General features: G+C 43.2%; 3 protein-coding genes across 4 annotated transcripts in view; 2 read left to right on the top strand and 1 right to left on the bottom strand.

Moving 5' to 3' along the window:
• The window catches only part of LOC149078250 (immunomodulatory peroxidase-like), a 211,599-nt gene that overhangs the window by 123,346 nt on the left and 72,260 nt on the right, over positions 1 to 15,993 (top strand). The window lies entirely within an intron of this gene.
• On the bottom strand, positions 692 to 2,878 carry LOC149078252 (uncharacterized). The gene is made up of 2 exons (XM_089241865.1): positions 2,786 to 2,878; positions 692 to 2,174 (listed from the first exon to the last, which is right to left on the bottom strand). The coding sequence occupies exon 2, from the start codon at positions 2,168 to 2,170 to the stop codon at positions 767 to 769; it is 1,404 nt and encodes a 467-aa protein (XP_089097991.1). The 5' UTR covers positions 2,171 to 2,174; positions 2,786 to 2,878; the 3' UTR covers positions 692 to 766.
• Positions 3,354 to 14,325, top strand: LOC149078251 (uncharacterized). Its single transcript, XM_089241862.1, has 2 exons — positions 3,354 to 3,638; positions 10,373 to 14,325. Exons 1-2 carry the CDS (start codon positions 3,411 to 3,413, stop codon positions 14,120 to 14,122), a joined length of 3,978 nt encoding a protein of 1,325 aa, XP_089097988.1. The 5' UTR covers positions 3,354 to 3,410; the 3' UTR covers positions 14,123 to 14,325.

The raw sequence follows: 15,993 nt of genomic DNA, 5'->3' as shown, positions 1-15,993 counted from the left end.
ATTAAACTTTATTTCCTGACTTGTTTTTTTTTTTTTGGAGGGATGCTCCTAAATTTTTTTTTTCCATCCCAAGTGATGAGATTATTTCAAAGAGGGGTCATTCCTAAATTAATCTTTTCTTCCACAAATTATTGTTTTTTTACTGACTTAGTTATTTTTCTAATGATTTTTTTTTTCATTCCTAAATTAAACTTTTGAATTCATTTTCTGACTTAGAAAAAATTTGCTCCTAAATTAAACTTTATTTTCTGACTTGGTTTTTTTTTTTTTCTCAACACCCTGGGAAATTTAAAGTTCATTACCGTTCTTTCAACTCTTTCCCAAATTATCGTTTATTTTCTGACTTCCCAAGTGATGAGATTATTTCAAAGAGGGGTCATTCCTAAATTAAACTTTATTTTCTGACTTTGTTATTTTTTGGAGGGATGCATTTTCTAACTTAATTTTTTTCTATCCCAAGATTTTCCCATAACGTCACTTCGAAGATATCACCAAAGAGAAGGATCTTTCCCAAATTATCGTTTAATTTCAGACTTTTTTTTTTTTTCTAACTTGGGGATCTTTCCTACATTAAACTTTATTTTCTGATGATTTTTTCATTCCTAAATTAAACTTTATTTTCTAAACTAAACAAAGATGAATCGTTTCATTAATTTTAAAATAAAATTTTTTTCAAGTCACAAATAAACTTTTGTATGTCCAAGCTGAAAAGTAAAAATAAACCAAAGGAGCAATAAAATACAAAGTCATTTTATATGATTTTCATTTATTTCAAATAAATTTCTTCTATCTTAGATTTCAAAACATCAAAATCAATCGCATTAAAACATTTTTCCGCTACATCGTAATTTTCCGCCAGAGTTTTAGCGACTTCGCGAAAGTCAATCAGGGTTAAAGCATGATCAAAATATTTATAAAACATTAAATTATCATTCAACTGCAGACATTCATGACCCAACTGATTAGCATATCCCATGGAACACCCATGGCAGTCAACAATTTTTTCGATGCTAGCAAAAAGTTTTTCACTCACCAATTTAGCCAAAATGTCGGTGATATCCATAGAACTCGTTCCTTTAGTTTGGTTTTCGCGCACACACACTTTCAGATAGTCCAAGCAGAGCGTTTTCTGCACGAGCTCACTGATCACGGTATGAAGTGGTTTATCATCCTCGCTCCAGAAGAGTGCCTCGATTGCCTGGAAAGTCATTTTGAGGGGGTTTTCGGAGCACTTGAAAATTTTGTTGTCCCCGCGATGTAGAGTTTGAATTAGCACATCATCACCGCTGTAGTCCACGATCAGGTTCTCCGACACTAGGAAAGTTCTATCAACGCGTTGCAGCATAGTACGACGAGAGAATTCGGTTCTCAAACATTCCCACACGTACGGCGAAAGAGTCACTCCATTTTTAGCTGGGTGCATGAGTCCATCGCGTTCGAAAAATTCTCGAATATGTACGCGCACTTCACCACTGAAGATCACGACGCTGACGAAAAAGTTCTCCTTCACGTGAAAGATGTTGGGAGGCGGCGCTTCCTTATTGAATCCACTGCTGCGAGATCTCTTAGCCGATGGTGGTTGAGTGTTCGGTGATGGGCGCTTGTTACTCGAAACCATTTTCCGGAACGTCAGGCTGAGTCGGACGTCTTTTACTTTTGGGTCTTTAGGTATCGCGTGACGCCACAGCTGGTTGGTTGGAGGTAGCATCGTCAGCAGGCTGTTGTGTTCCAGGATTCGGTCCACGGATTGGTGCCCCCGTCGAGAGAACACGAGCTTTCTTTCAGCGCCCAGGGAGAGGCAAGCGATGGGGTAATCTTTGACGAGCTGTGATTCGTCATCGGAATGCGGGGAGATGCTCTTGGTTCCATCAGAGTATCGGTTGACGACAACAAAGTTGTAGTCATGGCCTGAGATGCTCTCGACCACGGCTTTCAAATCCAAGAGGAGAGGTGTCCACGGTTGGGCCTGGAGGGTCATTCCGGAAAAGGTGTAGTGTAGGCCAGCGTCACCATACCCAGCATGCTGTCTGGGCATCGGATAAGTCTTGTCGCCAAACTTGAAGACGCATTCCTCTGCTGGACGGTACACGATTTCAGATTCGAGCTGGTGTAGTATCGCAACGGAAGTATCCAGTACGTTCCGAGCGTATTCATAGCGGAGGCTTTCCATCTGTCTAAATGAAAACAACGCATACAGTCTCTCTCCGCAACTCTCAAGATGAAAAAAAAAAAAATTGCGAAATATATATTTTAACAGAAGTTTTTTTTTTTTTTTAAGTTTTTTAAATTTTTATTATTATTATTATTTTACAAAATTAAATTTTTATGCATCTAACCATTCAGCGCATGCTACGACCTTGCTTCTTGCGCAATGCCCTTTTTGCAGAGGGTGAAACCCGCAAGAAGTCAAGGATTTTGGGAAGTTTAAGACTTTCACTGTCTCCAGGTTGAATCGTTGCTCTAGAAATTTTTTTTTTTGCCTGCAGTTCACATAAATGCAACTATATCTGTTATTAACAGTGGTGAGATGAATTTTCATTAAATTATAATCGAAAAGCCCTTCCCCCCATCTAATATTAAGAAGATTTCTGCTAACCCAGAGCATTTGTGGGAAATCTTCTTCGGATAGCTCCTTGCTAGAGAATGGCGGCTTGTAGAGAGAGTGATATACTCTCCCTGTGCTTAAATCAAAGCAAGCCATTTCCTTAACAACATATATCCCACTTTTAAGCAAGAATCCCTCAAAATCTAACACGCAAGAAGCCATAGAAAAAAAAAATCTTACCAAGTTGCGGAGAGAGAAGTGTATCCAAGCGAGCGAGAGAACTAAGTTAAGGAATTGTGTCTGTCCCGCAGTTTATATACTGCAGTTGCAGTTGATAAGCATAAGTATAGGAATATACTGTGAATCTCAAAGTGCACCCAGTAGCATCACTATCTCATTCACGTGAATCACTAATACAATATATTCATGTGAGCATGCATCACTGATACAGTACCAATATCTAATGATACACTATCCAATGTTACATGAATCACTGATAATGATGTGAGTAGCATCACTATCTCATTCACGTGAATCACTGATACAATATATTCATGTGAGCATGCATCACTGATACAGTACCAATATCTAACGATACACTATCCAATGTTACATAAATCACTGATAATGATATTGACGTGAGTATGCATCACTCGCGTTGCTTCGATTATTCTGCACGCGACACTGATAACTATATGAGTACTGTCTGCCCGAGTAATGACGCATAGCACACGAGACTCGTTATCGCTTCCTAACCCTTTATCTCATTAAAAGTATCATCTTCTTTGCAGATCCTCTCACTTCGTTTTTGAGTTTTGTCCAGACAGCATCAAGTTTTTTAGCTTTCGCTTCGTACGTTCGCGCAATGGCTAGTTTTATCGATTTCGGTATAAGTAAAGAAGAATTAGTTAGATTGTTGGAAAATGACGATAATTTCGTCAATGAATGTCTCAACGAGGATTTAGTTAGTGATCGCGATATAAAATTAATGATTGAGGATGAGGAGAATTTCATCCAGCAATGCCTGAAGCGTCCTGCGCCAGTAGAAGCTGGACCAAGTGGATATGCTCCGTCAGAGAAGAAGAAGAAAGAGGTTAGTTGTTTTTTTTAAATTATCGCGCGTTAAATTTTATTCCAAATTAATTTTCAGGAGTAAATTTTATTTCGAGTTGAATTTATTTCATGTAAGGTATTTAAACTCATTTATTTAATGGTAGAGCTGCGAAACATCTGGGAATTTCATTACAAGTTAAATTTTATTTCGAGTTAAATTTAATTTCAAATCAAATTTATTTATGTCGCGAGTTAAATTTTCATTCATCGAAAAAAAAATTATTCAGTTGTATTTCATGTCGCGAAACAATTTCTCAGGCGTAAATTTATTTCAAGTTAAATTTATTTCATGTAAGGTATTTAAACTTTATTTAATGGTAGAGCTACGAAACATCTGGGAATTTCATGTCGCGAAACAATTTCAAAACGACACAAGAATTCAAATAGAAATTTTTTTATTCAATTGTACATCAGCAGACTCGTGAATCAATTTATACATTTGCGCATTAGTTAGATTAACAGCTTTCGTAGTAGGCGCATTTCCGTTGAAATAACGTATATCATATGTTTTATTACAATACGTGAGAAAAATATTTCCTCCCAGCGGAAGAGAGGAATTACATCTTTCATAGTTCATTTGGGTTTTATATGTGAACGTAGCAATTGATGTGAATAATACAAACAGCAGGAGTATGATTATCGTATAAATTCTCTTGTGTCTTATCACTTGGCTCTCCAAGGACCAGCAGCTAGGTAGATCGAATGACGGAACATCAGCCTTGTTTTCTTCTGTAGCCATTTTTCAAAGCTCTAACCAATTATGTTTCAAGAATGGATTTTTTATATAATCTCTCGGAGCTCCGGTTTCTTCTAGCGCTTTCAGGAAAATCTCTTGACCCACCACGGGTGATTTTCTCCGACCGAGCACACTTGATATCAACTCACGAATGTCGCTTCCTTTGACGAGCCTGCTCTTATAAACGATCGAGCCGTTAGAATTAATCTTTAATATGTTCGGATGCTTATTTATATGTGTGATAATTTTTTCCGAGTGTCCCCTTTGCGATTTCGGGATAGAAATCAGAGCTATCGGTGATTCGTCAACTTTCTTCTCTTCTTGAATTGCCGGTGGATTATTCTCGGCTACGTTGATTCTCTTGTTCAGCAGATTCTGATAGAGTTTAATTTTTATAGCTTCGGGCTCCTTGCTTCGAAGTATTTTCAACATCTCGTTGTCCAACTCAGAAAGCTGCTCTTTTGTGGTGACGTGACGCGATAACAAATTTTCTGGGATCAAAGCGTATTTTCGAGCGTATTCCATTATTTCATGAACAAAGTTGCGAGGGTTTGTATAGCGGCAGGGATTAACTGGAACAAGAAACCTCCTTTCTGAATGAGCACGCGCTTTTTCTCGTACAGCGGCGTCTTTTTGCAGGCAAGTTTGCGAAGTGTATTTTTATGTCTTTTCAGTTTATTTTTCTGTTTCGGGGATAACGGAATGACACCCTTCAAAATATTGAGCGAGCACTCGCAGACCGTCTTTAACGCCGATTTCGGTAATTTCTTCAACAAGTCTTTGCGTTTATTCCTCGGACAGGCAGAGAGTAGACGGAGTACTTGTTGCTTCTCCAATGCCATACTTTAAAATAACGATGTTTTTATTCCAACCATGTGCTATATGCTATAGCCTTCTTCAGCGCGCAGTGCTTTATCATGTTTTCGTGGAGAAAACAGTTCGCGCTCACTTCTGGCAAGTCCACAATGTTGGGGCAGAGAATCGCATCTAGATTATAAACTTTTAACCCGTACTGCTGCAGTAGCATCCGACACTTGTCGTGGCCCTTAGTATACAATACGACTTTTGATAATCGCTGCAAATGCCGCTCCAGCATTTCAAAAGGTACATCACCAGCCGACCACGATATTTCGTGTATGTTGTTGGTGACGTAGAGGCACTGGTGTCTATCTCTAGGAGATAATTCCGAAAACTTTTTGGGCGGTTTATATACATAGTGAAAATTTTCTCTCGAATGCATGAAACACCATGCCAACTCCTTGATTATGAATGTTCTATCCGACAGCTGGAAACCCTCGACCTCTATCACAGCCGTCATGTTCGAAAATGGAAAGTTTCATTTCCTGGGTTTATAGATATATTGCGTCTGCCCCGGTAACACGTTAGTGCGCAGGCGCATTTCCTCCTCCGTCTCGGGTCGTAAATCAACCATTAAATACGAATACGGTTTTTTCGTGCTATCCTCGAACACCTCGTTGAAAAATTTGATTTTATTGGGAAACAGCTGACGTCCCAGGTGGGTCACCTGACTGACATCTCTTCTATTTTTGAATAGAAACATATATTGCGCGTTCAGAGAAACGTTTCTCATTTCCCGCCCCTGGTGAAACACGTTCTGCACTATGAAAATCACGGTCAATTTTCTGTGGTGACTGTACTTTGTGAAAAGGTTTGCTAATTTTTTCTCGCCCGATAGCTCGTTCATGAGGTCATCTAAAATCACCAAGCTGTCTTCTTCCACGCTTTCGAAATTGCTTCCCTCTCGAAATTCCACGTGGTCCTCCATGTCTTCGAACAAAGTCTGATATTCGCCGTAAAACCATATAACTCGTTTCGGACGAGGCTCTCGAAACATTTCGTTTCTGTGTTTTAATAGTTCTCTGAGAAAATATGTTTTTCCCGAACCGGTGGGTCCGGCAATGAGCACGGTGCTCGGATGTGTCAGCTTGAAAGGTTCCATAGTAAATGACAAATGAATGAATTTTTTTTCTCTTTTATTTAACAGAAAAATTTTTCTTTACAAAGCTTGCAACGCGCATATCGTTTTGCATATTAAAACGCGATACAATGTTATTCATACTTTCGCCGATACATCGAGAATAGATAAAAAAAATCACGTAGTGTCCGCACACGGTTGTCTTATCTGATTGCAGCATGACGTCATTGTAGTCGACGCGTGAGTAGCGGCGTAGAAATCTGTTTATGTCCCCCTTCTTGAAGTAAGTGGGTGGGTTCCCGTAAGAGTCAAAGAAATCAGCTCTCGCTTCGTTTTCGATGTAAATAGCCAACCAATGCGTTCCGGGTTCGTTCTCTCTGTCTGTATTCACAACCAGTGCAGCGGGATACTTGATCACGTTTTCGGGTAAGTTATCGCTCGCAAAAACACCTAGGAAAGCCTTTCGGGTGTGGGGGTGTGTCGAGAGGGCTCGCTCTATCTGTTTAGTGTTCATCCCGCAAAGTCACACAAGACGCTTCTGGACTTTGTTATTTCCACCAGCGATTCGAATTCGGCGAATATGATAACCGACACGGTCTTGATCAAGGCTGAGGAGAACTTGAGTTCCACTCGCAGATTGCCCTGCTTTTGTAGGTGCACGTGTCCGCAGTCGCTCATGTCGGGTATCAGGTTGAAGGCGAAGAGGCAGTAACCGCCGGTTTCGTATTCTACTCTGCTCACGTCGCATCCCTTATCTTCACCGGGTCTACCGGTGCCTACGAAGAGCGTGTTGTAGGCTCTGATGACGTGCTTGTTCCTAAAGTCGGGTTGAAGTGGTGTATGGGGTACTGGTCTTCCATCGATAGAAACACAGACAAAGTTGACGTTGTTGTGCTTGAAGTCGAAGGGGTTCAAATTGAACGTTCCGTTGAATGCTTCCGTGTCCACCATACCAATCACCAATCTCTTGGGCATGACCCCGAGAAATACGTTATCTTGAACGAAACTCATACTCCCCATGGATATCGAATAAACCTTGCATATCACGCGGTTAATGCAATATTTGGCTGTTGTTTTCTCGAGCGCCATGGCATGCGCTACAGCCACAGCCGGGTTCATTCTTACTTTACGCATAAAAATACTCGCTTGCTCGATCACCACGTCGCAACCCTCAGCAGCTGTGATCAGAAAGAACTCGGGTTTCGAGCGAACCAGTCTCATCTTCAAGTCCACCAGAGAGAGCATCAGCTTCGGTTGATAGAATATGTCGACGTGAGGTACGCCCATCATTTCGAAAGAGTTTTCCAAGAGTTTAGCTCTTTTCTTGGCCCCCTCGTTCTTGGTTAGGTCAGACATGTGACCTGCAGTGTCCTTGTAGTAGCCCTCGGCTGTCAGGGGTCCTTTCTTTGCATCCGATCCGTAGTTAAGCAGCGTTTCCAGGTAAGCTCGATACGGATAAGTGTGTGATGAGTTTGTGAGCGTTCTTCCATTCAACGTGACGTCAATCTGAGAGAAAAGGGTATGCAAGAAATTATTCGCCGTCGAGACCGCTTCGGCGGTTTCTGGTTTTGTCACCTTTACTCTGACATACAGCTGAGTGGCGGAAAGGTCTACGTATTCTTCCGCACTTCCGGCCACGTGAAATTCGATGGGGGCCCCCGAATCGCGCACTTGAGATATCGGATGGTACTGGACCCATTCGGCTGATTCTATAGAGGTTTCCGTGGGCGGCACCGTGAACAGGTCGGCTTCGCTTTTCAAACACTCATGAGAATTTTCGTGGATTAAAAAAACCATCGCTGAATATATCGGGTGTCGACAGCTTTCTAGCTTTCTTCTTACTGACGGTTTTCTTGACGAGTCTCTTCCTTTTATTCTTTCCTCCGAGCATGGACTTGATTTTATTGGCCCCCTTATCCGTGAGGGACCTTCCGGCTTCCTTGGCACGATCGCGAGCTGCGATCTTTGCGTCTTTTCCTTGAACTATGTCGTTGGCGAAATCCACACCAGAGCGCAACAGTTGAGAACCGACTGCCTTGGCACCGCGTTTCAACAGGGGCACGGCCGATCTGAAGAGAGAGCTGAATATAGATCCGAGACCATACCCCCTCTGCAGGGCGCTACCCTGATAATATCCGAGTCCGTTTCCAGCCTGAGCGAGATAATAATCGTTGATGCTGTGTGCACAGCTCCGGTACGGTTTATAATGCATGTCGCAGTCTAAAGTGTAGTTTCACTATCACCTTTCCACGTTGAAATGTGAAAAACTTGCCCATGTGCGTCCTTAAATACATGTGAACGATGTCGAAACTCTTTCTGGCCAGCGGCACGTAATGGGCGCGTTCGAAAGACACGCTGACGATATCCCCGTCCTGACCGCTAGTTTTCACGATTCTCAGTAGCGGGGCGTAGGTGTTACCCACGACCTGAGGTTCGACCAGGTTGCAGTACACGTACAAGAGATGAAAGTCTAATTTAGGATCGGCTGTGAAAGGACCCTCGACTATGGTCGGACCCTCTATCAGGCCGGGTTCGAAACCCAGGTTTTCGGCTATACCGTGTCTGAGACTGAGCTTGGTGTCTTTCTTGAGGTTCACCTTAACTTTTTTCGTGATTTTATTGTACGTCACACCAATCTTGTCTTGAAAATTTTGAGTGGATATGGCTTTGATCAGTTCGGGGGTCGTCTCGTAGAAACCCGGGGCTATGCGACCGGTCTTCATTATCTTGTTTCCGACATCGAATTCGAAAGTGTTTGTCTCTTGAGTGATGTTGTGGAATGAATGGGGATAAATTATCTCCGACAGTGCGACTTCCATCTCGGATTCGAATTCCAGGGTGTTTGGAAGTTTAACCACGAAACTCGAGAGCGTGTTGTCGGGAAAAAAGTCTCTGGAAGCATCGCTGGGTAGAGTGAGATAGAAAGAAGCCATCTCTGAAATGACAGATGCGCGCACTGTTTCCGGGTTTTTTATAGGACCACCCACGCGTTGAATTTTTTCGGATACCCCCGAAATTTCACGAGGTATTGAATAATTCCTTTTCTTCTCCTCTTCTTTAAAACTTTTTCAATCGGAAATTTTTCTCCCATCTTTACACCTACCATCTCTTCAGCGTAGAATGTGCCCTTGATTTCTTCCCCCATCAGGTCCTCGAGCTTGTAAACGGGAATTTCCCTTTTCACGCACTCGGTCACCACGAATATCTCTTCGGTGAAATTAGAATCGTACCCCCTCTCGAAGGTGTGTTTTGATCTTGTGATGCGCACGTGATCACCCACTTTAAACTTGCAATCTTGTTTCTTGGGTGTATCCCCATAGAGATTGTTCCACACCTCCGGCTCGTTTCCGGGGTTCACGTCCACGGGCCTCATTTTTATAGACCTGTGATACCTGTGATTGTAACTCCACACGAGGTCTTCGATCATGTCGATGTAGCGATACGTGTTCTTGGCAGTGAAGTACTTGTACATCCAGTTTCTGAGAGACCTGTTCCATCTTTCCACCACGCTGGCCTTTATCTGTTCGTTCTCCGTAGTGAAAAACTTTACACCTTGACGCTTGAGGTAGCGCTGGACTGGTGACGCTATAAATTCGCGCCCCTTATCGCTCTGTAGCGCCACTGGTTGACGTTGTTGAAAGATGCTTTCTAAAGCTTTGGCCACGCTGTCACCGGTTTTCCTTTTGAGAGGCACGACGAAACCGTACTTGGAAAAGACGTCGATGCACGTGAGAAGATAGTTGTAGCCCTCGTTGTGAGGTGCCAGATTACGCATGTCCACCAAATCGACTTGAAATTGACTGTTTAGACCAGCCACTATTGTTTTGTTGCGGGGAAATACTTTTTTAATTGGTTTGTGCAACGTGTACGCTCTCTCGCCAGCCAACCAATCACTAATTTCTTTTTTAGGTTTATTTAACACGCGTTTGAGGGCGGATACGCCACCGAAACTAGCGGGAAGACGTGGGTTTCTATACCTCTCCTCCATTTCTTCATGTGTTAGACTTACGTGTGTTACGTTACCTTTTTATTTGTTTTTCAGGAGCGTCATCTATGCGAGACGTGTGGTAAGGAGTTTTCCTTGCGTAGGAATCTGAATCAGCACAGGCTAACGCATGGCGAGCGTCGCCACAAGTGTTTGGTGTGCGATGCAGCGTTTCACCGCAAGAGCGATTTGATGCGCCACCAGCGTGCCATGGGGCATGGTGCGCCACCCCAGCATGGTGTGCCCCCACAGTGGGCACAAGGAGCACCACCACAGAGGCCATCACCGAGCCATCACCGAGCAGGACCACCCCAGCATGATGCGTCCCCACAGTGGGCGCAAGGAGGAGCACCACCACAGCGGCCATCACCGAGCCATGGGGCACAGCAGCAGCTTGGAGCACCCCAAGGAGGAGCACAGCTAGGAGGAGGAGGGCAAGTCAGGCGCGCACTCGACATGTTGTCGACGCACGAATTGATCCCCACCCCAGACACCGAAATGGATATGACCACCTTCCTCGACAGCGTCAGAGAGGAGTTGACGCGGCTGTTGAGGGAGGATATGGCCACACATCGGTCATTGAAATGGAACATCGTCGCGACTGCTGTATTTTCCAGGAAAGGAAGTGACGGTGAGGACGAGTTCTGCAACGGGTATCTTCGGAGTAAGATGCTCACCACACTAACCGTTGACCAAATTGACGAGTACCTTCAAATAGCGTTCAATAAGGTTAAACAGGCTACAGAGGATTTTGAAGGCAGCGGAAGTGGTTGGGTGCTCGAGCGCGTGCTCTCGCTCGAGCTCAACACGGCGCAATACCAACCACTAGCGGCCGCCACTTATATTCCGCTGCCAAAGGGGGTAGCCAGCAGAAGAGCAGTGGTAAATGTAAAGAACGATGATGAGAAATGCTTTCTCTGGTGCGTACTGGCTGCCCTACACCCGGTGAAACAAAACCCCGAAAGGGTGTTCAACTATATTCAGTATGAGAATGAATTGAATACCAGTGAATTAGTATACCCGGTGACACTTAAACAAATCCCACGGTTCGAAGCTGCGAATTCAGTGCGCATTAACGTCTTTGGGTTGGAGGGAGGAGAGGTGTTTCCTCTCAGGATTAGTGAGGTGGTGTCTGGTACACCATTCAACCTCTTGTTCATCAGCAACGAGACAACGTCGCACTACTGCCTCATCCAAAACATGTCTCGTTTGCTTTCCTACACGACCAAGTATGAAGGTGCATCCCACTTTTGCAATTATTGCTTGCAACGCTTCTCCTCCCTCGAGCAGCTGAATGCGCACGAACCACTTTGCCAGACACACGGTCTGCAACGAGTGACGTATCCCGGTGTAGACGACAACGTGATGTTCTTCAAGAACAACCATTACCAGCTGCACGTTCCATACGTCATATATGCGGACTTTGAGGCGATCTTGGAGAAGGTGGACAGCTGTAAGCCGAACCCGTCTCTCTCTAGCACAACCCAGAAGAGCCTTCACCGCCCCTGTGGATTCGCGTATACGGTCGTGGGGCCCGATGGTGTATACGTGAAAGAGCCCACAGTGTACAGGGGTGAAGATTGCGTGGACGTCTTCTTCCGGTGTCTCGTCGAAGAAGAACGAGTGGTTATGGGCAAGCTCGACAACCCGGTGCCTCTGCAGATGACAGCTGAAGATGAAGAGAGATTCGGGAATGCGACCACTTGTATGGTGTGCGACCGCCCACTCGGTGACGACAGGGTTCGTGACCACTGTCACATCACCGGTGGTTTTAGAGCGGCGCTGCATCAGAAGTGCAATCTCCAGCTCAGGTTAAGACGTCACATCCCGGTTATATTTCACAATTTACAAAACTACGACGCTCATTTCCTGATGCAAGGACTTTCCCGGTACCCCGATCGCAGGATCCAGGTGATCGGGAGGAATATGGAGAAATTTATCTCCTTTTCTCTCGGTCGCCTGCGATTCCTGGATTCCAACCAGTTCTTGGCGGCGTCGTTGGATTCGCTCGTGCAAGCGATGAACCCCGGTGACTTCAACAACATGAAGAAATGTTTTGGAGCTACGAGTCATCTTCTTCAACGTAAAGGATGTTATCCGTACGAGTACGTTGACTCGTTTGAGAAGTTCGAAGATCCGGTGCTGCCCCCACGAGAGGCCTTTTACACCTCTCTGGGGGATCAACATATAACCAGTGACGAGTATACATATGCGCATACCGTTTGGAGAGAATTCCGGTGTTCCAACCTCGGTGATTACCACAACCTCTACGTGAAGACTGACGTGCTGCTTCTCGGGGATGTGTTCGAGAGTTTTAGAAAACTCTGCGAAGAAAACTACAAGATCGACCCGGTGCATACGTTCACATCCCCGGGATTGGCCTGGAACGCATGTCTGCGAATGACCGGTGTCAAGCTCGAATTGATAACAGATCCGGACATGCATCTCTTCATGGAGAAAGGTATCCGAGGTGGGGTCTCAGTGATCTCCAAGCGGTATGCGCGAGCCAACAACCCGTTAATACCCGGTTATAACCCCAGTGAACCTACATCATATATCATGTACTATGATGTGAACAACTTATACGGAAAGTGTATGATGGAGCCCCTCCCGGTGAGAGACTTTAGATGGTTGTCCCCCAGTGAACTCGAGAGCATCGATTTTCTCAACATCGATGACAACGCCGTCAAGGGGTATATTTTAGAAGTGGACATGGAATACCCGGTGAAGTTGCACGACGAGCACAATTGTTTCCCCTTGGCGGCAGAAAACATTGAAATTACTGGTGACATGCTCTCTCCATTCATCAGAAGACCCGGTGATAAACCATCCAAAAAGCTCTCACCAAATCTGATGAACAAAACTTCCTACGTCATCCATTACCGGTGCCTGAAGTTATACACGTCGCTGGGGATGAAGCTGACGGGTGTTCGGCGTGCAGTCGAATTCACACAAGAGCCTTGGATACGCCCGTACATAGCGTTCAACACCGAAAAGAGGAAAAATGCCCGGTGCGAATTCGAAAAGGACTTCTATAAGCTCCTCAATAACGCTGTGTACGGGAAATCGCTAGAAAATTTGAGGAAGCACGTCGACATCCGTCTCGCCAACAATCAGAAGAGCTTGAGGAAGCTAATATCATCCCCGGCATTCGAATGCTTCAGGATAATCACCGGTGAGTTAGCCGTCATCAAGATGTTGAAGACGAAAATCCATCTGGACAGGCCCATATATACCGGTGTCACGATTTTGGACCTGTCCAAACACTTGATGGCGGACTTCCATTATAATTTTATGAAGAAAAAGTACGGACCCGGTGTGGAAGTTTTGTTCACAGACACAGATTCATTCCTCTACGAGATAAAAACCGGTGACATTTACAAAGACATGAGGGAGGAGCTACACAGGTTCGACACGTCAAACTATCCCGGTGATCATCCTCTGTTTAGCCTGCACAACAAAAAAGTGGTGGGCGTCATGAAGGACGAGAACGGCGGCGAACCCGTTGTGGAATTCGTCGGATTAAGATCAAAAATGTACAGCATGATTACAGCAGTCGCGGAGAAGAAGACCGCCAAAGGGGTCGTTCGTGCGGTCGTCAAAAAGCATCTCAAACATCAAGACTACCTGACTTGCCTCCGCAACAACTCCTCGATCAAAAACACCATGCTAAAAATCTCCTCCAGTAACCACAAACTTCAAACGGTCGCCCTCCGCAAAACGTCGCTGTGCCCTCGCGACGATAAACGCTATATTCTCGGTGATGGCATTAAAACATATGCGTATGGCCACTATGCCATTCGATGAACAGTGCTACATGGACACTGATGTACATATTTTTTCCCATTTATTTTAACATATTTTTCCATTTATTTTGTATATATTTTTTTCCATTTATTTTGTATATATTTTTTCCATTTATTTTGTATATATATTTTTTCCATTTATTCTTGTATATATATTTTTTCTCATTTATTTTGTGTATCATTAAAATTTAATTTTCTTTATCATCAATGCTTCTGTCATTAATTGAGTTACGTGTGATTTTTTTTTTTCAGCTTGAGTATGATGAAAAGTCAATAACATTTCTTTTTGAGGGAATTTTATTTTACAGCTTGATATGTGAAAAAAAAAAGTTTAATTTAGGAATGAAAAAAAAAAATCATTAGAAAAATAACTAAGTCAGTAAAAAAACAATAATTTGTGGAAGAAAAGATTAATTTAGGAATGACCCCTCTTTGAAATAATCTCATCACTTGGGATGGAAAAAAAAAATTTAGGAGCATCCCTCCAAAAAAAAAAAAAACAAGTCAGGAAATAAAGTTTAATTTAGGAGCAAATTTTTTCTAAGTCAGAAAATGAATTCAAAAGTTTAATTTAGGAATGTTCCCTGAAAAAAATCATCACTTGGGAAATAAAGTTTAATTTAGGAATGACCCCCCTGAAAAACGATAATTTGGGAATGACGTCATAGGCAAGAACGATAATTTAGGAATGACGTCATAGGAAGCGCCATCTAGCGAGCCTCAACAAGTGCGAAGCACCCATTTGTTTGATGCGCAGCAAGTGGGGAGCCCTATTGTTTGATGCGCAGCAAGTGGGGAGCCCTATTGTTTGATGCGCAGCAAATGCGCAGTCCTATTGTGCACCAAAACCGCTAAAATCACCCTACTCAAATCGTTTTGTGTCAGACGCTCAAGCCCTATACAACCACAAGTACTCAATTAATCGATTAAGTCTTCAGGAGAAAAGGGGAAAAAACACCACGTAAGGTAAACTTACAAATTGTGACGCAAAAACCCCCGGTAAGAATGGAATTTCAGAAAAATTTTAAGTTTTTTTTTTTTTTTTCAAAACAAGCAACCCTAGTTCTTAATCTAAAAATGTATCAACATTTACAGCAGTTTCACGAATTTTTGCAATAGTGGTCCAAAAGACTACTCCGGTAGTTCTGTTAAAAAACCCCCTATTTGAAAGCTGCTTACAGCTGAAACCAGTCATATATACAGGATGATTATAAAAAAACTATCCCGTCATATGGGCCCCTAACTATCATACCATTAACAGAAACTGAATGAAATTTTGGCATAAGGTATTTTGATGTATGCGCTCAAGAATGATATGGAAAACAACAGTGTCACTCTAACAGTTACGGTTACAGTGAGAAAATTTCGAAAATATCAAATGGCAACACCAAGTTTTTTGTATTGGAATGTGATCTCCATTGTGAAAAACCCTAAATAGCGTTCGAACGGCAACTGTAGCATGAAAATCACCGGCGGTAGATAGGCTAAAAGTGAGGACAACCAATAAGGACAGAGAAGCAGCATAAAATAAAGCATTTTATTGTGTTTCACAAATTTTCCACATGACCTTGTGGAGGACTAATCAGGCTGGGATCTCAGCCGAAGAAACGGTGTGACGAATGAAACGAACATTAATGCTCTGGTGCACGGCAAAGTCCTTTTTACTTTTTCCTTGCCTAGCTCCGGGGATTTTCGTGCTACAGGTGCCATTCCAACGCTATTTAGTGTTTTTCAATATGAAGATCGCATTCCAATACAAAAAACTTGGGTTGCCATTTGATATTTTCGAAATTTTCTCACTGTAACCGTAACTGTTAGAGTGACACTGTTGTTTTCCATATTCTTGAGCGCATACCTCAAAATACCTTATGC

This window comes from Pholcus phalangioides, unplaced genomic scaffold (assembly GCF_987345545.1).
Source record: "Pholcus phalangioides strain wild (caught in Gottingen) unplaced genomic scaffold, Ppha-v1.0 ptg000014l_1, whole genome shotgun sequence".
Taxonomy (NCBI): domain Eukaryota; kingdom Metazoa; phylum Arthropoda; class Arachnida; order Araneae; family Pholcidae; genus Pholcus; species Pholcus phalangioides.
The sequence above is the reverse complement of the archived record's forward strand: the minus strand, read 5'-3'. Positions and strand labels throughout refer to the sequence as shown.

Excerpts from the sequence above, each read along its gene's own strand:
- LOC149078251 (XM_089241862.1), top strand. The coding sequence starts at position 3,411 with ATGGCTAGTTTTATCGATTTCGGTATAAGTAAAGAAGAATTAGTTAGA. Across the intron at positions 3,639-10,372 it reads CAGAGAAGAAGAAGAAAGAG|GAGCGTCATCTATGCGAGAC; the intron begins GTTAGTTGTTTT and ends TTTGTTTTTCAG.
- LOC149078252 (XM_089241865.1), bottom strand. The coding sequence starts at position 2,170 with ATGGAAAGCCTCCGCTATGAATACGCTCGGAACGTACTGGATACTTCC.